Below are 23,470 nucleotides of genomic sequence, written 5' to 3'. Positions count from 1 at the left end.
TGTTCAACAGCCCAAATGCTATACCAGGATGATGGCTATGAGTACAAGTGCTGAACTGCTTTTATCATTTCAATCCTGTTAAAGGATTTAGAAGGACTCTAGTGCTCAAAGGACTTGAGGACCCAAACATCTACCTTCTCACCATACTCAGATATGACAGATGTAGACCTTATATCTATACAGGAAAGTCTTGTAGCTCTGGCACTGAACAGCAGGAGCTCAGCATCAGAGGCAGCTTTTACCTCTGTAAACAGGTAACTGACTGCTTAGTACTGGGTTTTCAGTGAAATCTTCTCACTTAGGACTCATAAGAGCTCATACCATGTTTTATGTGCCACAAGATACCCCAAGTGGCCCATTGTCACTTCAGTATCAATTTATGGGTAGAGAAAGCACCAGTGCTGCAATACGGAGGATGCAATGCTGGTATCATATAGCTTTGTTTCCTCAAGCATTTCTATAAGCAGCATTTCTGTTGCCAACCCTCATAACTAAAAGCTTAAACAAAACATGGGGCAGATTTCAGCTTGAAGGCTAAGTCACTTAGATGTCAGCACGTAGCTGTCTCCACAGAAAATCAGTATCTAAGTTCTCTTAATGCAAATGTAGAGACTAAACAAGATATCTAGTTCCTTCTTGGATTCCCTAGTGTGTCCAAGACAACTTCAGAGACCTTGGATGACCACTCAGCTAGTCCTGAAACAAACAACTCCTTTATTTGGTCAGCCGCACTGCTCTCCTTTGGTTGAACTGTCTCAAAGCTTGATTCAGCTGTCCACCTTGTGACACAAATTGCCATCTGAGATACCCATCTGGTCTCCAACTGGCATTCCAGAAGACCATGGGTCTCCTGCAGCTCCTGTGCCTTGTGTCCTCTCTCTCAGATACCCTATAGCACCTCTGGTGGCCCCTACTTCAGGCCACAGAATTGACCCCGTAGATGCAGGTGTGTCAGTCTGGTAGACAATGCCCACTCAGAGGTGAAACTGCCAGTGACACCCAGCTGGCCCTATTTCTTAACTTTCTGGGCTTGAGGGTGGAGAAAAATAGCATATTTTATTCTTTTAGTGGTTTTCATTATTTAAAAAAGGGCAGGTTACACTAACTGGAACCATGTTTCCAAGCAGTTAAATAGAAGAATACCACACTTGAGCAATGGCCTGGCACTGATGACTTCCCAGGGCAGACAGAAATGAACCTCTCTCTGAGCACAGGACAAGTCCACCATGACCTCTGGTCTGCTTTGAGCTGCTCCAAATCCCCTCCTAGCTGGATTGTCAGTCTGAAGCCTCCCCCTCGACCCGCTGTCCACCTGCGCTGCTGTTGCCTGCCCATTTCCAAGAATATTGCCAACCACAAGATAAAAGAAATTCCCCGGGATCCGTAGATGAAGAACCACCATACAGCCCTTGATGCATACAGACAGCAAATATACCTGTAACATCTATATAACCAGCCAGTTACTAGTGATGCCCAGACCAACCCTAGACTTCCAACATGTATGTTAATGTTTAAAGTTACTTGCTGGTGTAGGAGCACGTTTGGGTACACAACTAGTTCTGGAGAAGCCTGAGGTAGCTCCATTCCAAAACATAGGAAATGCTGTAAATACCACAGCAAATGTAATTAGGGCAGCACAGTATGCTCGGTCCCGCAAGCAGTCACTGCTAGAGACTTCTCCCCTTCTCTGATAAAGACCAGAAACCAAAATAGAGGCCTTTGGGGATGCCTCTGCTTTGCGATTTTTGTTTTTATCCCTTCGCTGCCTTGACACTGTGATCCTGTTCCTTCCTGTCCTCAACATCTGCAAAATGTTTTGGGAGCAGCGGTCATGCAAGAGGGGCGGGATGCATTCCAGTGGCTGCACAGCACCGCGAGCTCGGAAGCACCAGCACATTTCAAGCCCGTGTTTCAGCTGCCACTGAACATCAGTTAAATATAGGAAAGAGATGTTGCTGAATGTGTTTTGGAACTGCTCATATCAAAGCAGGAAAGATTTGAGCGTAAAACACTATGTCCTGGATACATTTAATCTGTAGTTCTGCACCTTTTGGAAAAGAACCAAGAATCACTTCTGCCCACTTGCCCTGCAAAATCCAGACTTGAAAAACATAGACCCAATTAACATTTCAAGGAACAAACCATGAAACGCTCACCGAACTTGCACAAAATGTGCCTGCCAACACACAGAAAAGGGCAGGACCACAATCGCCGATGGCAGTAACAAGCCCTCCCAGAGTCGTCTCTAGAAGCCTTCAGCTCCGAGTCGCAGCCTTTTCTCAACGTTGGCATCCGTGTTCCGCATGACCACAGCTGGCTGCAGGACTCCAGTGAGTTGCAAGGGATTTTTAGAAAAACTTGCCTGTAGGTTGTTTTCTCAACTGGTGGTGGGGTGTGAATGGCATCTGATGGCTCTTGGAACTGCATGGGGCAGCTGAACCCCCTCTGGAGGGGACAAGTCACAGCTGTCACCACGACCATCCAGCTCGAGAAATGAGAAGTGCACATGGACAGAGCACTTTCTGAAACCATGTCCTGGCCCACAGGTCTTCATCCTAGTGACAAGTGGAGAAAGGAGAGCATCTTCTGACCCAGTAAGCCACTGCCACCCTCCAAAGCCTTGCACTCACCAGAAGTTTGCCTACATTCATTGCTTGCACACTTCAAAGAACTGTTTCCTCCTGACTGCAAGGTAATAAGCTTTTTTTAATTTTCTCTCATTTACAGCTGTAGTTTTTGGGGTTTTTTTTTGCCTGAGGATAGATACCTTCCCAGTACAGGTGCTTACAGACCAGGGACAAGCTCCCTGACACCCTGTATAGAGATTCTCAGTTTATGGCATGTTTCGTAGTCCATGAATAAATTTCAGCATCTGTTCTGCGCCCTTCTGAGACTTTAGAGCCCTTTAAAGTATAGGCTGGGTTCAGTAGCGCTCTCACACTGCTGCACACAGCTAAGCCCCTGCCTTTTATCCCAAGATAATGCTTTTAGGTGGAAAAGAGCTTTCTTGCTCTGTTGCAAAGCAGGTTTCAAGTGTATGCGGTTGTTATGTTCACTCTTTGGAAAATCTGAAATAGGACATCTTCCTCCATTTACTGAGAACAGTGACTTACATCATCTCAGCCAACCTCAGCAGAGCTGTGCCTCCAGTCTGACTTTCCTTCTGTGAAGCTTTCTCAGACTACCACCCAGTTACACAACCGTTTTTTTTTTTTTCACAATAAAAACATAATCAAAACCATTCAGGAGAATATAATTGTGTTCAGACCCTGCATAAAGGCTCTATAAAGACAAAAAGGAAGCCAAGAAAATGAATGTGATCTGAAACAGATTGACAGTGAAGACGAATAAAGATTTTAAATCCATTGCATTTTGAGGCAAGGAAGAGGATGCTCCTCCTGAAGAAGGAAACAAGGCTTCGTACCTGCAGTATTCTTGAGCAAACCCAAAACACTGGCACTACCAGTGCAATAGAGCTGGCACATAAGGACACAAAGGGAAGGGCACAGGATGGTGAAGACTTGGTTTAACACCAGAACAGCTATTTAGATTGCCTCCAGGTCCCGAACCAGCTTGGGAGAAATCCTGGCTCAATGAGATGAAGGAGAATTTGCTATAGTCCTCACTGGGATATGACATAGAGCTTAACACGCCTGCCCTGCTTTCCTCATCTGCAGAAGAGCAGTAGGTGTTTATTCCTATGTGGCCACGAAGGCAAGCTGGTTACATGCTAGTCAAAGATGAAAGTAAGAATGTACGAGTCTGCACTCGTGTCCAGCACCTTGCCTCAATAAGAAACACAGCAAAGATATTTCCTCTCACGGTAGCTGGGGCTTCTGCTGGTTCCACACTGGTGCAGAAAATGTAGAAATACCAGGGGAAAAAATGAATTAAAAGCTTTCAGATCTCAGGAAATACTTGTTTTTTCGCTTGGTCTGAAGTTTCTTGGGCAGAAGTTCAGCCTTGGCTCTCCATCCATATTATTTCCTCTTCACACCATAGAGTGTCATGGAAACTTGCTTCTCCCTCAGTTTGTTTTTTCCTACTGTCATTCATTTTACAGATGGAGTTGCAATCTTCAAAAAACAAAAATAAAACCCAAATTGGGACAAGCCAGGGCAGAGAAAGGAGGCAGTCATTACACCTGATGTCAACAGCCCTTGAAGTGATTTGAGCGGAAACTGGCCATGGAGATCGGACTTGGGGTCATTTCACTGCTGCCCTTGATGGACTGTGTGCTTCCCAGGGCAGGAGATGGGGAGAAGGTTTCCAAATCAGAAGAAACTGCTCTGGGGGTATCTGGAAACCCAGCTGGCTCTCGAAGACCGCCTGGGCTTTGAGATGCTCCATCTGCAGCTTCCATTAGGGAGCTGAGCTGCTGCAGCCTCAGAGCCAACTTGGCTTGCTGTTTGTGCAAATAAACATCAAATTGCTCAGGCTGGGATGAAATACGTCTTCACTTGAAAGATCTCCTCTCCCTTCTAAGCCACATCAGCTGATCCGGTTACAGGCAACATTACAGGTGTCCCGCTTGCCAGCTGCCCTCTGGATTTCAGTGGTAGTTTTTAATAAACATGCTGCTCCATTTTTTTTATATGTATATATATAACTCACAGGTGGGTCAGGAGAGAGAGTAGCTGCAAGAAAAGACTTTTCCTGGATTAAAGGTTTACTGAAGCCAGGAGCTAAGTGAAGGGCTGGCTCTGGGGGGAGCACAGCAGTGTGCACCATGAACCCTAGCCCAGGAGCTCTTCAACCACCTGAATCTCACTTCCCAGCTGTTTGACCATACAACACACGTGTTTGCGCCTAACACACTTACAGACTCACAGAATTACAGAGGGGCTTGGCAGAGCAGATAAATGGGCTGAAAAAAAAAGAAAAAAAACACAGAATCTGGGGACATCCATCCATTTTGGCCGCTCTTGGCCCAGCAACGCAAGAATCACTTTGCATGTATTTCCCTAAAGAACCAGGAGACCCAAGAGAATCCAGAACCAGATGCACCCACCTCAAATGTTTCTCACTTCCTACTTTTGCTTCTTCCTCCAGTTCCCAACCCTACCAGAAGCATTGGAATATTTCCAGTAAACTATTGACAGTGGGGTGTTAAGGGACATTTCTGAGCATCTTCCAGTAGTTCTCAGGCTAACTCAATACTTTTCAACTCTGAGATTGACAAATCAAGAGACAAGTAGGAATAACAAGCATGCCTAGCTCGAAAAAAAAAAAAAAAAGCCTCAAAACCATTAGTTGTTTCTTTAGATGGCATGTTTTATTTTGCCTTGATTTAAGATGTCAAATCATGTCCATGCTGTAACAACATGGACCTAGATCCTCCTCCTCAGAGACCGGGTCTCCTGTAGACCAGGCAAGGACTTTTCCTAGTGATGGGGAAGGGAATTTGCACCTGGACATGAGCTTAGAAGCACATGCTGCTCCCACACCTCTTCCATTTCCAGGTCCTCTAGCTGCTCAGGTCCCCAGCAGCAACCCCACAGCAGAGCTCCTGTGCCTTCATCCCTCCCCAGCTCATGTGCAGTGAGACGTCCCGCTTTCACCATCCCAAGTTGGGGATGCTGTGAACAGCAGGGCAGCCAAACAGAGGAACCACCAAATTCCTCACACACAGGAAAGGAGCCAAGAGCTCAAAGTGTCCCCCTGTTGCCTTTTTACTGCTTCTTCTCCAGGACTGTGTTGTCTCCAGAGCGCATGGGAGAGAGCGGGTCACCTTTCGGCTACTTGTACACACGAGACAGGGAAATATAACAGGTTATCTCCAAGGATTGGTGTTTTTTGCACCATTGCAAGAACAGTGCTGAAATGGATGGAAATTCAGAGAAAAATCATGGCACTTCTGCTAACACCTGCCCAGTGTCTGTCCCCTCCTCCTCTCCCCAGGGAGCAAACCATCTGCAGCAGATTCTTTACCTCACTATTTTTAACAGTATAAAATCAGTCTGAAATGTGGAGCAAGAACTGCTGAAATGTTTTAAAACTAAGCACTTTCCCCTGTGCCCAACAGTCTATTTTCCATTCCCCTTCCTAGAGGAGGTGTCTCCCACCCCAACCTCTCCCAAACACTTGGAGGCACCATGACTGGCTCATTGAAAGTTTCATCTCTCCTACCTGACCTGAGGCAACAGCGGAGTCAACCTGCTTGTCCTGCATATTATTCCCTCAGCCCCATGCAGGTAGTTGCATTTTTCCAGCACTATTGGCAAACAAGTTGCTTTAGCCCTTGGCTAAGAATCAGCAGTCAGGGGCTTGGAGAAAAAGCCTTGTCCAGTGGAGCAAACACTGCGGCAGGATTCATGCTTAGCTGTAGGTCTTCCAACTGCCTACGAGCATGTGGATGGAGGAGACAGACCAAGAGCTTGGATGGAGGAGGCAGGAGCTGTGTGCGTACATATGCATGGACGTCTAGGCATTTCCTTGACTGGCAGGCTGGAAATTGAATATTTTTGGGGATATCATGATTTTTAATGCATCTGTGGTATTAGTTGACTCCCAAAGAGAGTTGTGGTCTGGAGTGGTCTGCACTGGCTGAAAAGGGACAAGTTTATCTAAGCTCCTTCAACAGAGCTGGGACGCCGATTTGAGACTTTCCTTACCTTATCCTACACCCACTGCAATACTAGGACAGCCAACTGGCCTCCTGATAGAGAAATAAGCACTTGGAATATTTCTATTAGGCATTGTAAAAATCCCACCCAATAGAGAAATGTACCCATTTCCTTCCTGTGAAGAATTCAGAATATTGTCTGGGTACTATAAATGCATTGTAGAAATGGAAAAGTCTCATGGTTAGGATTATTTTATATTCCTCCATGTTTCTCTATCCCATATCTTAGCAGCCTGTGTGCATGTGGAGGACAGAACATGGATTGGGAGATGCCAATCAGCCTTCTGTGAACCCCACCAAGCTGGGTGGGAATGTTTGGAAATGAGTCAATGCCATTTCCATGCCAAAAGACTCTTGGGATGTTACCCAAACATCTCAACTGTCTCGTTGTCTCCTCATGTCTCAGACACATGTCAGCAGCTCTCCATTTCATCTAATACTGCCTACATTTATTCAAATTAAATGCAGATTGTAGGAAGAGGGCACACTGTGTCTGGGTGGATTGCTGTGGGAAAAACAAAAGGACTGAAAATCACTGTTTAAACCCCAGAAATGATGTGAACTTTAAGTCATGCTATCAGGCTAATGAAGCAACAATACTCCTAACAAATGACAGGGCACCTATTATTAAAAAAGAATATCAACCCCCTAGGTAGAGGCTCTACTTTCAATTATTTTGAGGTCATTTTGCCTTACCTTGAATGCAGAGAAGTGCTTTAAGCTGAGAATATATTCTATTTCTCTAGTCTCATATGGAGGATGCCGTGATGCCTGGGACCAGCCAGCTCTCTTCTTCATCTCCAGCAGAGCTGGAGCATCCCAGGAATGTCTCCAGTAGGCACCTAGGTGTACCTTCTAGCTATGATACTATTTAATCACTCTTTAGACCCAAAGTTAGAAAAATCCAAAAAATTAAAGGACGATCATTCGAATTTATCTCTCCTTTTCCCCTCTCCAGGAGCAGAAGCAGCCATGCTCCAAGCAAATGGGACACAGAAATGTATCCAATCCTTGGAACCTTGTCAGGAAGATGAGGAAGACCTCCCCTTGGCTTGGACAAATCAGGAATTCAATTTCTGCAATAGGAAATACAACGATGCAATTGCATTGCTTTTCTCATCTGGTGGGCTTTTTAATTGCTCCGGGTGTTGTAATCAGATCATCAGACACATGTTGAAGCAGTCCAAGAGTCCTGAAGAGGAGACCCTAAGATGCTAAGCAGACACTTGTAGACTTAGTTACCTTGCTAACATGTAATAGCCTAGGTTTCTATTTGGGACGCAATTCACAGAAAGGCTTTATTATTACCCAAATATACTTCCAGTTACGCTACCAACTTGTTGCCAAAACTACAAGTTAAATCTCCTCTAAATAATGAATAACCATGAGCGCTATTTGACACCTCCTCCCTCGACATCACCAGACCTTGAGTCACTTCGGGTTCCTAATCCTTAGCTTGCAGACAGGGCGAGAGGGACTTACTTAAGGGATTGCAGCTAACCCTGTGGAAAGACAAGTCAGGGAAGAGCAATGAGAGTGGCAGGATTGGCATCCGCACGGCAAAGCAGGATTTCGGCCCAAATCTCAGCTACGGCAGATGCAGCACCAAATGAGCCCATCAATGGGGCCCTCAACAAGCATTAACCTTTGTGGGCTTTCCCTCGGGGGGTCCACGTGAGACTTGGATAAAAATACAGAGCTTTTAAGAATTTTAATGGGGTTTCCATTGCTTTTCAATTGCTCCTTTTTTAAAAAAAAATAAAAGTGTTTTATGAAAAAGGATTGCTGTGGCTGCAAGATTCCTTGTTGAGGTAAATGTGGCATTTTTACAAGAGAAGGGGGAAAAGTCGATACCATGCTAACTCCAAAGTGGGAAAAAATGAGATTTTCTACGTTATGCTCTCCTCGGACATCAACCCTGGCATTTGGCCAGGCCAGGGACCCAGGCACGCTGCAAACAGGGCCCGTCACTCTGCTTCAGATGACCCCCTGGCGGCCTGGGGCAGAGTTTTGGCATCGCAATACAAATGTGGTGCCAGCTCCAAGCCAGGAGCTTGGATGGGGGCGAGAGGCTTTAGCAACCGCCCCGGGGAGGCCGATGTGTACAAACCCGAGCAGAGCCAAGCTTTGATCACAGCTGTGGGAAAAACATATGCAAAAGGAGGGTCTTACATGCTACAAATGCCGAGGTTTGCCTGCAGGAAGCAATGCAGCCTCTGCCCAAATGCCCCTGGCAGCGAGCAGGGGACAGCAATGTTCCTGGGCTCCTTGGTCCCAGATTCAGCTCGGACACATCCAGGTGTCTCTCAGGACACTGGGAGCGATGTGACTTTACGTAAAAGACATCTGCTTATCCCAGGACTCCCTTGTCTCCTGGATCTCGTTTATTAACCCTTCAGAGCAGCCCATGGTCCTCCTGCCTTCAAGACTGAGGATCTTGGCATCCCCTCTGCAGCTTCCCAAAACACACCAGGGACAGATTGACCATCAGTCAGCAACACCCCTGGGTCCCAGGCGACTGGGAAAGCCGATGTCATTGCTTAAGCTTGCAAAGTAATGGGCAAAACATTGAGCACTGGGAGCTGCACCCAGGACACGGGCACTCTGGAAAGGACCAGGGCATCCATTCACCACAGGGAAAATGTTCCAGATATCCAGTGCTGGCCACAACTTCTCTTAACTGCAGAGGAAGCTCTTAATGTTCATCGCACAGCGAGGCAGAGGGGAGACAAAGCAGCCGTCGGCTGCACTGGTTTTATCCCCTTGCCGTGTGTGTGTCAAAGCATTTAAAAGCCCAGGCTGTGACAAGCAGCTGTAATTCCACCCTAATCCGCTCACAGCTGCGCGGGGTCAAAGCGCAGAACAGCTGAAATGCACTTTTGCTACAATATGCTTTAGGTTGCCCACACTCACCCTGGGGGCTCCTGCCTTGTGATTTCCATTAGAGCTGGCAGGCGGGATTCACTGCTGGCATGAGCTGACCACCGATCCATCAAGATCCCCTGTATTTAGCTCGGTGTGGCTAAATAAGCAGTGCGCAGACATTGTGGAGCGAGCCTGGGAGCTGGACTCTGCAAGTCCCCAGGGGCTGCTTTGCTCCTCCAGAGCACAAGCTGCAGCGTTGGCAGTGCTGGCTCCCTTCCTTGCCAAATCCATAGCCCTGGGGCGCTGGGAAACCTGCGGGCTGGCTGGGGAGGCGGCAGGGGCTGGGGTTCTCCACCAGCAAACCGGCAACTCCAACTTCACATGCTGGCCATGGGCCAGTTTGCAAAACGAAAGTCCTCAGCAAGCTCCAGAGCCTCCCCATCTGTCTCCCAAAGAAGTCTCCAAAGCTCCTGCACTGAAATGCTGCTGCCTCGCACGATGCAACAGCAAAGGAGATGCAAGCAATGGTGAACGTCCCACCTAGAGGTGCTTAAAATGTTCTAAGCAACTTGTGGGAACTGCCGGCTTCGTAAAGCAGGATGTGAAAAGGAAGGACTTGCACAGTTCCTCTGGTGTATGTGCACACACAGCATGCGTGTACACATGTACTGCCCATTGCTCCTCGCTGCTGAGGTGCTGTTTATTAAAGTCTGCATTTGTTTCATTTGGCATGTTCCCCAAAAGCTCAGAAGCCCCTGCAACCAGTGGACTTTCCATAGGAAAAATGGCCATAAGCCTATGGAGTGAACTGCTCCTCGGGGGTCTCCCTGGAGAGCAGAAGTTGGCACCTCACTTGGCTTGCCCTGAAGGAGGTGCCAACATCCGTGTGCATGAACTTCACCCTCAAGGACTATGGAGAGCTCAGGGAAGAAGTTTGGAAGCAGATGCTTAGAGCAATCCCTTACAGCTTGTCATGGCCCCAGCAAACACACAACTTCCAGTACAAACGGGCACAGAAGTGTGGAAGCAAAGCCCATATCAGATGGGGTCAGAGTAGGGGGTCTGCAAAAGCCAAAATCAGCAAGAACCCGCTCAGACCAGAATGGCAACGCTGGGTGCCAGTTCCAGCTCATGAGCAAGACCGTGGGACTTTGCTCAGAAAGTTCAAGAGTTACCACAGAGATCAGCTTTGGAAACAAGAATTCATCGTCTCCCTAACAGCATGCTGCCCAAGGACCGGGAAAATCAGGATCTGCTCATCTCAACCACGCACACTTGGATACACCAACCACGCGGCAGCATCTGCATCCCTTACCCGGTTGTCCTCCTGGATCTCCCAGTCGCTGGCGAAGCCCAGGGAGTGCTGTGCCTGCGAGCAGTTGGCAAACTGAAAGAGGCTGGAGAACGTCCTCCTGTTCTCCTGCGTGTCGGGGAATATCGCTTCCTGGAAGTTCACACCGTGAGGGAGGAGGATGTAGTTCTCATCCATCCTGAAACACAACCCGGGACGCTCCCGTAAGGACGAGGGGGCTCTGAGCATCCCCACGCCAGGCAGGGGCCGCTGCGCAGGGGGCACTTCGAGCACCCCCGGGCCACGCAGGGGCTGTTGCACGGGGGGCACTCGGAGCATCCCCGCGCCACTCACCGCAGGAAGAAGAAGTAAGCGTAGCCCTGCAGCACGGTGTGCGAGTGGCACGAGAAGTAGCCGAGGCCGGTGAGGTTGAGGCGGGAGCCGGCGGGCACCTCCAGCATGCTGCCCCACGCCTGGTCGCACAGCAGCTCGATCTCGGCCGAGTAGAAGAGCCCTCCGGCGCCCTGCGCGCCGCCGCCGGGGGGTCGCCGCTGCCAGGGCAGGTAGTTGTAGGCGCCGTACGGGTCGGGGTGCAGCGCGAGCACCCGCGCGTACACGATGATGGCGGCGAGCTCGGCGCGGCAGCCCTCGCTGAGCGGGCGCCACTCGGCGGGCAGCTCGCAGCCGCGGCACAGCCACAGCCCCAGCGCCAGCGGCAGCGGCAGCGCCCACGGCCGCCGCATCGCGCGCCGCTCCGCGCCGCAACGGCGGCGACGGCGGCCCCGGTGGGGCGGCCCCGGCGGGACGGGGAGGGGAGGGACGGGGCGGGACGGGGCCGGGGGAGGCGCGGGAGGGGGAGGCGAAAGGATGGGGAGGGTGGGATGGAGGCAACGGGAGCGGGTGCAACGGGAGCGGGGTGCAACGGGACGGAGAAGGGACGGGGCCGCAACAGGACAGGGTGCAACGGGCTGGGAGTGCAGCGGGAGAGGGTGCAACGGGACGTGGATGCAGCGGGACGAGGTGCAACGGGATGGAGGTGCAAAGGGACAGGGAAGGGACAGTGCTACAAAGGGATGAGAGCGCAGAGGGAGAGGGTGCAACAGGACGCGAATGCAACGGGATGGAGGTGCAACGGGACGGGGAAGGGACGGGGTTGCAACAGGACAGGGTGCAATGGGGTGGGAGTGCGGAGGGAAAGGGTGCAACGGGACGCGAGGTACAACGGGATGGAGGTGCAACGGGACGGGGAAGGGACGGGTTGCAACGGGACGGGGTGCAACTGGGGCGGGCGTGCAGCGGGACGGGAGTGCAAAAGGACAAGGTACAAAAAGACGGGGGTGCAATGAGGCGAGCGGCAGAGCGGTAGCGAGGCAAAGGGACGGGGCTGCAATGGGACGGGGGTAAGAAGGGACAGAAATGAAAAGGTTAGAGAGTGCAACGGGACAGGGGTGCAAATGGATGGGGGTGCAACGGGACAGGGGTGCAAAGGGGGCACAAGGAGTGGATGGAGGTGCAGGTGGGGGAGAGGCCGAGCGGAGGGAGGTGGAGGGGAGGGAGGGCGAAGGCAGAGGTGCAAAGGGACAGAGATGCAGAGCGCAGGGATACGAAATGAGTGAGAGGTGCTAAAGGGGGAGGCGAAAAGGGAGGCGTGTGAAGGGGAGGGCTGCAAAGAGGAGGGATGAGAAAGCGCTGCAAGGACGGAGGGGCCATGAGGAGAGTTGCAAAAGGGCAGAGATCCTGGCATGGGGCAGAGGCTGCCACACATGCCCTGGCCCCGGGTGGACACCAGGACACCGAGCCCTTGGGAAGGTGACTGGGTGGCTCATGGGGAGGATCGGGAAGAGGAGGCAAGTGGGACCAGGGAAGGAGGGGGGCATCTCTGCCTGGCAGCCTGCAGCTGGCTTTCAAAACGCAGAAAGGTCAAAATAAAACCCTGGGCATAAATATATTTTCATTTCCTACCATTTCTTCCACGAACTGGCTGAGACGGCTTTGGGCTTCTTCAGTTTTTTGCAGAGCAGCTTCAGAGACTGACCCGTTTCCCACATGTGTCCCGCTCTGGAGCGGCTGCTTCTCCGGAGCATCTCTGGGACAGCCAGCACCATTCGCAGGCTGAAATCACCTCTTCCTATTGCAGTATTGTCCTTTCCTCACTTCTGCCCTCACTGGAGATAGCAGAGACAGCAAGGGGCTTGGGGCACTTCAAAACTTAAAAACTATCTTATCTTAGAATATACATATGATGCAGAATTAGTCCCAGTTATAACTCTCCCTGTTTGTGATGGTTAATAAAAGTTACACCTACTTGGTCCCTTAAAGTGCTCCTCCACCCCTCTGGCTGTATCGACTTGCATCTCCCATCCTCTACATCAGCTGGGAGCTTTGGGACAGAACAGAAGTTTCCTTTTTTCTCAGCTGTGCTGTGCCTGCCATCAAGGGATCCTCACACACAACTCAGAGGCAAAATAATGATTCAAAAGTTAAATAATTCTGGGCCAAATTCATCCCAGGGAGGCAAGATTTTCTCTGAAATAACCAGCTCTCTCCAGAACAACTTCATCAGATCATCAGAACAACTTCACTGAGCTTTGTGTAAAATACGGGCTGAGGGGTTTAATAAAGCTAATATTTGTGTTTCATAATGACACAGTTCCAGAGTTTATTTTATGACAGCTTTATGGAACAACAGCAAAATCAGATATTGCCAAAACAGAAATAGGCTTTTTTTTTTTTCCCTGACAAAAACTCCAAAATGATAGACAGAGCTTTGCTAATATTTTTATCTGTTTCTTGGAAAACAACAAATTGTTTCATAACTTTTCAGGAAAAAAATGGATAGAGTAAACCACAAAGGATTTTTTAAAGAAAAATATCCTAGGAAATCCCCATAGATCAAGTAGCTAAATATATTTTTAATGTTACCAGAAAAAGCTGCTTTTGTTTTGGAAATGGAGGGCCCAGGATTGCAGTCGAAAACGATGTTTCACAGCCTCCCTCAGTAGATCTTTAGATACAAAAAATAAGAACTAAGGAAGAAAACAAAGGTTTGAGGTTGTTGTTGACTTCGGTTCCCAAGGCATTTTGTGTGATAGCATGCAAGATCCATGGAAGCCCAGAAATTTTTGCTTTAGCCATGCCTAGTTCTTCTTGAAGACTTCATCAGGCACAGCAGCCCTTTGGGAGATGTTGGAACACTCTGGCAAGTTCTCCAAGATGTTATGACTGTCCATGGCAGATATTTCTGCAAATGTGAGTTTGCTCCTAAGGTTTCTCCAGTTTCTCCTGTGCAGGAGACCAGATACCACTGGCCACCAAACCTCAGCATCGGTGCCCGGCTTGAGAAGACCTGTGGAAGAACAAGGTGGGTTGGAGGAGACGGTGGAGGCAGATCCTGCTCCCACCAGGAGCAATGTTCGAGGCTGGGACTCACATGCAAGGCAGCTGCACGTCCCCCTGGTTGTCAGTGGATGAGCCTCTGAAGTGATAGTTGGAGACCCAAGCAAAGATGCGGCATCATGTGGAGAGGGTGAGAAGCCCTGCAAGCCAAGGGAGATGTGAAGTTCCTCACAGATAGACATCCCTCCACACCACAGCAGGCACCAGAGCCTGATGGCATCAGCAACAGCTGAATCTTGGGTTTGGTGTGGGCACCAATACACAGATGAGTTGTTATTCACATCACTGCTGACGAGGAGGTAGAGCTGCTGGGTAGAAGCCTGATGTACGTTGATGATTTTGAACTTGGGAAGCCAAGTTCTTCTCTACATTTCACCGTTCCTTCAGGAGATGTTTGAGAGATCGATATCTTAATGGTAGAAGAGTCACATCTGAGCTTCAGCTCTGCTTACGGTGTGTTGCATGTGAGTAATGACTGCTTGGTCCCCAAACACTTTGGGAACGCCAAGTCTAAGCTAGGATCTGCTCCACTATTGCTCTCATTTTGGGTAGCTGTTATGTAATGGCCGGGCAGGAGGACAGGGTGAGAAGGGGAGGAACAGAGGCAGTTTGGATCCAAACCATGGATTTGTCTTAACCCCACTGTTAGCAGTTAAAATCAATACGTTGCAATCTGTCTCAGAAAACGTAATCACATTTGTTGGCAATCAGTTCTTTTTTTGCTGGAACTTGTCTTTGTGAAGGCAATTACTGGGGTGTTGAAGCAAGCAATTAATGTTCTCCTGAACTTCTGTATGATCCTGCAGCAATTGTAGTTCCTGCAATTGGAAGCTACAATGTGAATCAGCAGAGCTGATTTGAGTGCCAAGTGAGTTCAGATGTCTGGCTGCAATTCTGGAATAGGCACAGGACTCGCACTAATCTGCATATGAAAATAAAAGTGCTTTTCATTTGAAAGGCCTGATTTCCCAGTTCTCTTCCATGAACGTCTGCCAGTGCTGCATCCAGTATCATTCCACATTCTCAAGGTGGCTCATCTTCCATGGCAGTTTATGGGACCTCGCACTGTCAGGAAGCTCTTCTGTCACCAACCAGTGTGTTGCCCTTCACTCTTATCACTGCCATGCTGGCTCCTGGGGCTACTGTTGTTTTTTTTTGAGTTCATAAGCCACTTTTAAGTCAGTATTTTAATAACAAATTAGAATCCTTTTCATTCAGATCGTGACAGTTAATGCACTTTTGCTCTTACATTTTTCTCAACAGAAGCACAGTCAATTTTGTTCTTTTTCTTGCTTGTCATCTGAGGAAGTGAAAAGAAGCAAGAGCCTCTGAATCCTCTCAGAAGTCCTTTTTCTTCCAGCTTTGGATAACAAGGATTTAGTGGTACAATGTAAGGATTTAGAAATCCTCCTCAGAGTCTGCATCTTGAGATCAGTGTTTGCTCTTTCTCCATAGGCATCAAAAAGCTCATCTGAGACGTTCCTCTGTGCAGTAGATTCCTTGTTTTTCCCCATGAACTCAGCATGATTCTGACGAGTGCTGTAGCCAAAACGAGCTAACCAGAGGAGCATCAATAGAGCCAATTACTGCCCCGACTGCACTCGCAGCCAGGCTTGCACGTGCTATAGTCATTTGTTCACTTCTTCCTCTTCCAGGGTCTTGTAGATATTGAGACAGGCTTGTGGTTTCCCCAGGCAGGAACTCCTCCTTCTCTTTCACACACCTCTACAGACATTGAAACCAAAGGTAAAGAAAACCCTCCCTCAGGGCTTTGACATTTTCTTTGCTGTTTCTGTGGTGATGCAGGTGATTTAAGTCTTTTAATATCACATAATTCTGCTCTGTCTTTCTTTGCCTTTCAAGTATCCATAGAGCTGAGTGTTAGTCCAGGTATCTAACAAAAGAGCCGAGTGCTGCGAGTCTGGCTGCCTTTCTGATGGGTGTAGGTGATCTGAAACCTCAACCCAGCTGTCTTTTATTTATATTCATGGTGATTTCTTTGTAGTCTAGGGCACAAAATATCAAACCCAGATTTCTTCTCCCCTGCCCACCCCTGTTGAAACTGGGCAACCTACAAAGACGAATATTTGGCTATGCTAGCGTTGAAAAGGAAGAGATGTTTTCTTTACCTTCTTATGTCTATGCTTCTCTAATTTGAGCCATTTTACTCATACATTTTGAAATTTGTTCTATCATCTTTAAATATTTTTCCACCAATGGTTGGGCTGAGCTGCGAGATTCCTGTGAAAAAAATACACATTCCCTAGCCAAAATTTCCTCATAGTTTCTTTAGTTCTTTCTTTCTTTTGAACAGTTATTATGACCATGGAGAAATAAGATCTATCTTTGGGGATCACCTGGAATACACTTCTATCTCCAAGAATTTTGCAAAGATTTACTTTATGCATGATAGTACAAAGACATTCTTTAATGCTGCTTAAAATTTGAATGGAAAAGTGAGTAGAAGGGTCAAAGAACAGGTAGGAAGAATTTTGCCTAGATTTTTGTTTGCTTGTTTTAATCTCTCTACCTTTCCTTTGCCCCCTTGGTCCCTTGGATGCACTGCCCGTTCTTCTGTCCACACTGTGTGCAGGTCCCACAAGATCTCACTCTGCCTCTGATGGATCTCATCATCGTAAAGCAGTCTTGCTCAGAGATAGATGTCTGTCCTCCCCAGCCATCTCCCCATACCCAAGGGAGTTCCAATGTCAGCCCTGCTCTCTGATCCTGGGGATGGATGGCTGTCATCTCAGAACCATCACAGGTCTGATATTCTCATGCCAGCAGGCCCTTTCTCCCTTCCTTAGTCACTCTCCATGTCACTTCCTCTTACCTACAGCTTGGGTTTACAGCCTGGATGTCATCCTCAGCTTGGACTTCTCTCTCCATTCACAAAGAGTTTGTAGACACTTTCCATGTCACTTTTCAAAGACGTGGTCTTTTCTACCGTTCATACAACTCAGACTGTGTCCAGGCTTCTGTCCTCTTGTGTCTTGAGTCCTTCAGCACCTTATCTTGGGCAGACACAGTCTTGACCCACTAGTATCCACCTGGTTTGTTGCTGCATGCTGCAGTTTTCTATCCCATCACTACCTATCATGCTGACCATCCATCTCTTCCTTGGGCCCCTTTTGCTACCTACATCCTCTTGCTTTGAGCTGTGCTCCTACACATTAGCTGTCGCTAGGGCTTTCACTGGCTCTGAGTTTCTGCAGCATCTGGTCCATAAGCTACAACTACAGGTCCAAGAATAGAATAACAACAAAGTGCAGCTGATCCCAGCTGAGAATAGAAGTTACTGTGCTCATAAGTCTGTTCATAAATCAGTGAGAAAAGTGCTGTCTGAGCATAGCTCCCAGTAGACACACATCTGCATAATACATATCACTGACACAACTGACGATGGGAAAAATATTCAAACATGTCATTTGCACAGCTGTGAAAGAAAAAAGAAAGATGTCTAAATCCCCTGTCCCTGGGGTAAACCCTAGCCCAGGTAGATGCACTTCTTGCAAGTTAGAGGCTTTAAAGGCAGAGGTATAAGGAATGCCTAAATTGAGCGCGCTGGCTAGATAGTGTCACCCAGGAACTCATGCATCAAGCTCATAACACTGCACTGAAACGAACCAAGAGCTGAAGAACAACATTCAACCTTCACTTTAAAATCTCAGGTGGTGGAGAAGCAAGCTCATCCTATGGTAAATTATTCTAACATTCCTGTGCTTGTTTTTATTCTGAATTTGCCCAGCTTCTGCTTCCAGCCATGGGATTATCTTGTGTTTTTGTCTTCTAGGTGAAAAAAAAAGCCACTTATTAGAAATCTTCCTGCAGTTAAAGTATTTATAATCCAATGATCAAGTCAGCTCTTAGATAAATTCTCTTAAATAAATGTAATTTATTTTACTTTGTGGCAGACTGTCTCTCAATAGTGTAGCTTGCTTGTTCTGGATTTTCAACATCCTTTTTCTCATACAGAGACCAGAAATGGTTATAATTTATTTTGCAGATTGATCTACAGAAAGAGAGATAGAGGGTACCTGCAGGGAGAAGGTAGCACACAATTCCTGCTTGGTATTCTGATTCTTCATCCAAAAATCATATTTTCTCTGCTAATGAGCATTACACAAGTACATTGTGCTGCTCACCTCTATGGAAAGATGGTATCGAGAAGGTTCAGTTTGCTCTCCAGTCCTAGCTCAGTCAAGTGGAGGCAATTCTGACCTGGATTTTGGAAGGACTCCTAGAGCAGTGGTCCTTCTGCTGAGAGCAATCCCATCATTTGTCCTGGCTTGCTTTGGCTGCAGGTTCACCGTGGACCTTGACGAAGAAAGCGATGCTGGATGTATCCAAGTCCTCATACAGCAGAGATGTAGAGATTCAAGTCTGGAAATAGCAGAGGAGATGTGAAATGTTCTGCCTTTGCTTTGTTAGCCCAAGTTTTGAAGATTTATGTCCCTCTCCTCCTCTTTTTTTCAAAGAGTTGAATCTCTTTTTTTTTTTTTTTTTTTTTTTTTTCAATCACGGCTGGAGGCAACATTCTTGATACTGTCTGCTTTAAAAGTGGCTTTAGTACTTTTAAATGGTAACCTATTGCCCGGACTGACTTCTTCCTATGTTCCCAGCAGAACAGCAGTGGGCTGAATCTGGGCTGGAAGGAGGGATTGCCTTTCAGAAGGACAAGACGCTCCCATCCCCAAACTTGCTCTGTTGCTGCTGGGTGCAGGCATGGCATGCTGATGGGTCCCAGAAAGGGAGGTCTCTGGAGACAAAATCTCTTTCTATACACCCTTCCAATCTGCAGAATTGTTATATTTATTCTATATATAATCTGAGAGGACCTTATAAGGGCCCCTATTAATGTGAATTATGACTATTATTAATATTGACTGCACAGGAAGAGATATGAGTGTCCCCGAGGTAGGGTCATTCTGACTTGGGACAGGTCCATGCAGACCAACTTTTTTCTTCTTTTTCTTCTTGTACTTTGTGTGGATAAAACTAAAAGTGAAAAGTGGTATCTGTGATCAGTAATCTTGGCACAATGTATAGTTAATGCAATTGAACTCCTGCCGTGCTCAGTTTTCACAACTGGGTTCTTACTTCGATGAGTTAATTCCTTTTGATGTCCCTTATGTTCCTCCCCTGCTCTCATCAAGACTAAAATAACTCAACTGTCCGTCTCGCTTATGGAATTACTGAACTTTTGAGAGAACACAGAGTGCTCTCACATCAGGATTTGCGATTAAACCTCTCTTGATTATGTTAAACATAACATCTTAATTCTTCCACCGCTGGAGGGCAAATGAATCTCCACAACCCTGAAGAAACCTGCTTTCAAGCTGTATAGGAAAGGTCAGCACGATTTGTTTCTCATTACAGCTGTTCTTTCCAGTAAACTTGTCTCATGGTATATGACAGTCCTCTTGCGAAACACCTTTATGCAATTTGCAGCTTTTTTACTTAATTATTTCCCATTGTAAGACAACATGGGCTTCCTATACAGCACGCTTCTCAAACTGCACTAATCAGTGAAATGTCTGACTTCTTTCCAGGGCTGCGCTAAGGGACACTACTGTCTACTGCCCTTATCAGTCCCATTCAGCAACCAAAGAACCCCAGTTTTGGGGGCTGAATCCTATTGAGCTGCCAGTTCTCTCCTAAGGGTTTGGTCCCAGCCTCATGGCTCTGGGTGTGCACATACACCACGCACAGATCTGCTTGTACATCTGGAGGGGGGAGCTGAGGAAAACAGGGATGCATAGCACAGATTACAACCTGGAAGCTTTGGTAAAGTCCTGGATCAGGGAAATAGGAAGCAACATGAGACTGCAAGCAGATATAGAGATGAAGAGCCATGGAGAACACCAGAAACAGAAGGGAAAAGGTAGAGAGAGTAGGAGTAAAGTCAGGAAAAGACTCAGGGCAGGAGAAAAGGGGAGGCAAAGGAAGTATCCGCTGAAGAAAAATTTAAGGCAGAGAAGCAGCCAATGAAGGAATCTACAAATGTAAGATTTAACATGAGGGACTATTGAATGTTTTGTAGTGGAAGGAAATTATTGAAATAGGTACCAAAAGGGAAAAAAGGAAAGGAGAACTAGATTCTTAAGCTATTTCTTTTCAGGTTGCCATCGATTTCATGTGTCCAGACTAAAACACCTTCAGCAACACCACGGTTCTCCATACAAGCTATCAGCCCTTTTGCAAAAACACTTTTTCCCCCGGTGCTCTCACACCAGCCAGCTTACGTGGCTCTCATCCTTGCAAAAACCTGGGCTTGACTTGGATGCAGTGCTCTGCCTCATCGCCCTTTGGTTTAAGTTCTGAGCTAGGTTTATAAGCTGTCTCACCATGAGGTCTGGTAGACTTCCCATCATGTGTCAGCCAAGCAAACCACCATCCATCTATAGACATATGAAACCTGCCCACTCCCCACAGACTGCTTATTCCCCAGCCACCAGAATCACTCTGGCAGTGAGTTTCTCCCCTTAACTGCTATCAAAAGTGTTCAAATATTTGCGGATGTGTCTCATGTTTCATAAAAACATCCACATGCATGCACAGACTCCCTCACTTCATTGCTATTTAGTCAAATCATTCCTCATAATCAAACACACTTCCTCACCTTTATCTTTCTTATTCCTCTTTGCTAAGTGCCTGCCACTTCATTACAATCTTTTGGGTGACAAAAAGCATCAAACCTCACAGAACAACTCAAGGGGCCTGCTCCATCAGGGCTGTGCTTTCCTGTGCCTTGCTCTTCAGGCCGTGCTTTTCATCGAGGGTTCCCAGCTCCTTGACAAAGGCGCAGTGTTTGCGGAGCACTTGGCATAGAAGCACGTCCCCTTGCTATTATGCAGGAGCTTTATTCAGAGTTTAGAAATTGTCCTTAGCAATGGATTAAAAAGACTATGTTTAACTCAGTACGTTGACATAAGTACATGGAGATGGTTGTGAAACTAGCCCAGAGCTGGCTACCCTATGGGAGGAATGCTCCCTCCTCTCTAAGCAGCCAGCTAGCCCCTCACTGAGCAAAACTGTCTGCACAACTCATATCTCAAGGATTTTTTTCCCCCTAGGAGCTGGGGAAAAGCACAAAGTCAGTATCACAGGCCAGGGATTCATCTAGACCCTGGTTGTGAGAGCCATGCCGCTGGTGGGAACCTTTGCTGTCCTGGTCCTGCTCCTGCCCATGCTTTATTTCCTTGGCAGTGAGGTGTCCCTGCAGATCATTGGCATGGCCAAGGAGGACACTCCTGTGCCTCTGAAGTAGCCACAACTGATCAAAACATGGCCATGGCCATGGCCATCGGCAGCCCAACAGACAAGACTAACTGCTACCCTCATGTACCTGGGCAAATCAGGCTGGCACAAAGTCTTATGTCAGGCCCAAGGCAGCTTTGACCTGGCCATGAGTTGAGGGCTTGATGGCACTTGCCTAAGGCAGGTTTTGTTTCCACGAGAGCCAGCAAAGGCTACAGAGGCCAACAGCAGCCTGAGCAAATGATTCATTAGATAGGACGTCCTGTTAGAAAAGCTGTCTGGCTCTTCCTTGTTTCAGCTGCTCCTTGCTTGACCCACACTGACTCTTTGGACTTAAACATCACAGTTTTCTTTTTTTCTTCTCTTTTCTTTCCCAGGAGATTTCTGGAAAGAAAAAAATATTTCCACAGCTTTTTATTTTCACCAGGCAAGGCTAAAGAGTGATGTCTTGTTCTGCTCTCGTTAAAGATTGTGTTCTTACAGCAAGCCCAAGTTCTTCATACCTGGTGGAAAGGCAAGGATGGACAAGATTAACTGGAAGTATGAGGTTTGGGATCCAAAAGGGCAAGCCTGGTAGATGATATAGCTATCATCTCTCCACTGCATTAAGAGATTGTGATTATACATGCATCCATGTTTCTATGGCACTCACATAGTCTGCAGACAAGCACCATAGCAAAGTCTATTTAAGTACTAATAATTTAGCCTCCAAAGTAGGATTTAAGGATAGGAGATTAATGATGTTCCTATGCTGAGCAGTGAAGGTAAACCATAACAGCTGCCCTTGCTCTCCAGAAGTCCAAACTATCACTTGAGGTTCACTGTGAGCTAAGATGGGGTACTTGGGAAACTCCAGGCATTACTGTACCATCAAAAATTTACTATTATAAACAGACATAAACAAGAGTTAGTTTGTGTGAGTATGTATATAACACTTGCTGAGACTCTGGGAAAGATCTCTGCTCTTGCCATCTCCATGCGGAAGAGCAGAAAGGACCAGGAAAGGGTTGGCCAATGCCATAATCAGAAGAGTGCTGCCTCTGCAGATTCCCTTTTAAAAACTGAGTGCTCAGAAGCTTGCTGAGCTGGCCACAGGCACAGCTTAAGGTCTTGCAAAGAATAAAACCCTAGTAAGAGATTTTGCAATACAGACAGTCCAAAGAAATTACCTGGGTGGCCAGCCCATCGCAAGAGACACCAGGAATTGGACAGTACAAAGCCACTTGCAGCCCCTCCATCCTCCCATTGCAAATTCACTGCTGAGATTCAGCTCAGAGCCTTGTCTGTTGTACAGGTGATACCATAACCTAGGGAGAGAAGATGGAAGGAAAGCTCTCCCTTTCACTGAGATGTGTGTTAATCTCCATTCTGATTAAATTTATCCCAGCTGCCAGGAACAGCTGTGAAAGTTTCTTTGCCTTTTTTTTTTTTTTTTTTTTTTCAGTGTGATGCATTCCTCTGCACCTTCTCCTCATGAAGGGTGGGAAGAAGAACTCTGGATAAAAGCCTTGCTCCAGGCAGGAAAATGATCCAAATTGCAGCTTTGCATAAATCTGTCACATTGATTCCACTGAGAACAACTGCAAACTTGAAAAATGACATAGTGAAGCAGACACAGGTGTTAACTTCTCTTTTTTTAATTGATTTAAAAAAAAAGAGAGAGAGAGGAAAGGATTGCCGTGAGCAGCCCCCACAATGCAATTTCTTTCAGTCAACTTTGAGCTTCATTTGCTCTTCTGTGACTATAATTGTGTTGATAAAAGTCTTATTTGGAAATTAGAAAGGAAACTGTAGTGCAGAGGTTGTCCTGCATCAGTATCTGCTGTGAAACCCCCATTAACCACCCTTTGCTGCTTCAGCTGTTTTATTCTCCAGCTAGAAGGATTTGTAAGGGCGCTTTTGCTCTTTTACTTTTGAATGTAAATGCATCAAAGACTTGTTGGGCTTGGCTTTGGGGGTGCGAGGGTGGCCTCTGAAGGGCCTTGGTTCTGCCTTTCACCCCAGGGTCAGCTTTGTACCCTGCCTTAAATTTG

The 23,470-nt window shown here is 47.2% G+C and overlaps 1 protein-coding gene across 1 annotated transcript in view; it reads right to left on the bottom strand.

Annotated features, from left to right (window-relative positions):
* CCDC3 (coiled-coil domain containing 3) overlaps positions 1 to 11,524 on the bottom strand; it is a 32,529-nt gene extending 21,005 nt beyond the window's left edge. The window contains exons 1-2 of the mRNA XM_010215872.2: positions 11,136 to 11,524; positions 10,806 to 10,980 (exon numbers count right to left, since the gene is read on the bottom strand). Of these exons, the coding sequence (XP_010214174.2) occupies positions 10,806 to 10,980; positions 11,136 to 11,524 (564 nt within the window). The remainder of the gene's footprint in view (positions 1 to 10,805; positions 10,981 to 11,135) is intronic.
* Between the last annotated feature and the right edge of the window lie 11,946 nt (positions 11,525 to 23,470).

Source organism: Tinamus guttatus, unplaced genomic scaffold (assembly GCF_059628265.1).
Source record: "Tinamus guttatus ecotype Peru unplaced genomic scaffold, ASM5962826v1 Tinamus_guttatus_pri_ptg000245l, whole genome shotgun sequence".
NCBI classification, from domain to species: domain Eukaryota; kingdom Metazoa; phylum Chordata; class Aves; order Tinamiformes; family Tinamidae; genus Tinamus; species Tinamus guttatus.
This window is presented reverse-complemented; position numbering and strand designations above follow the sequence as displayed.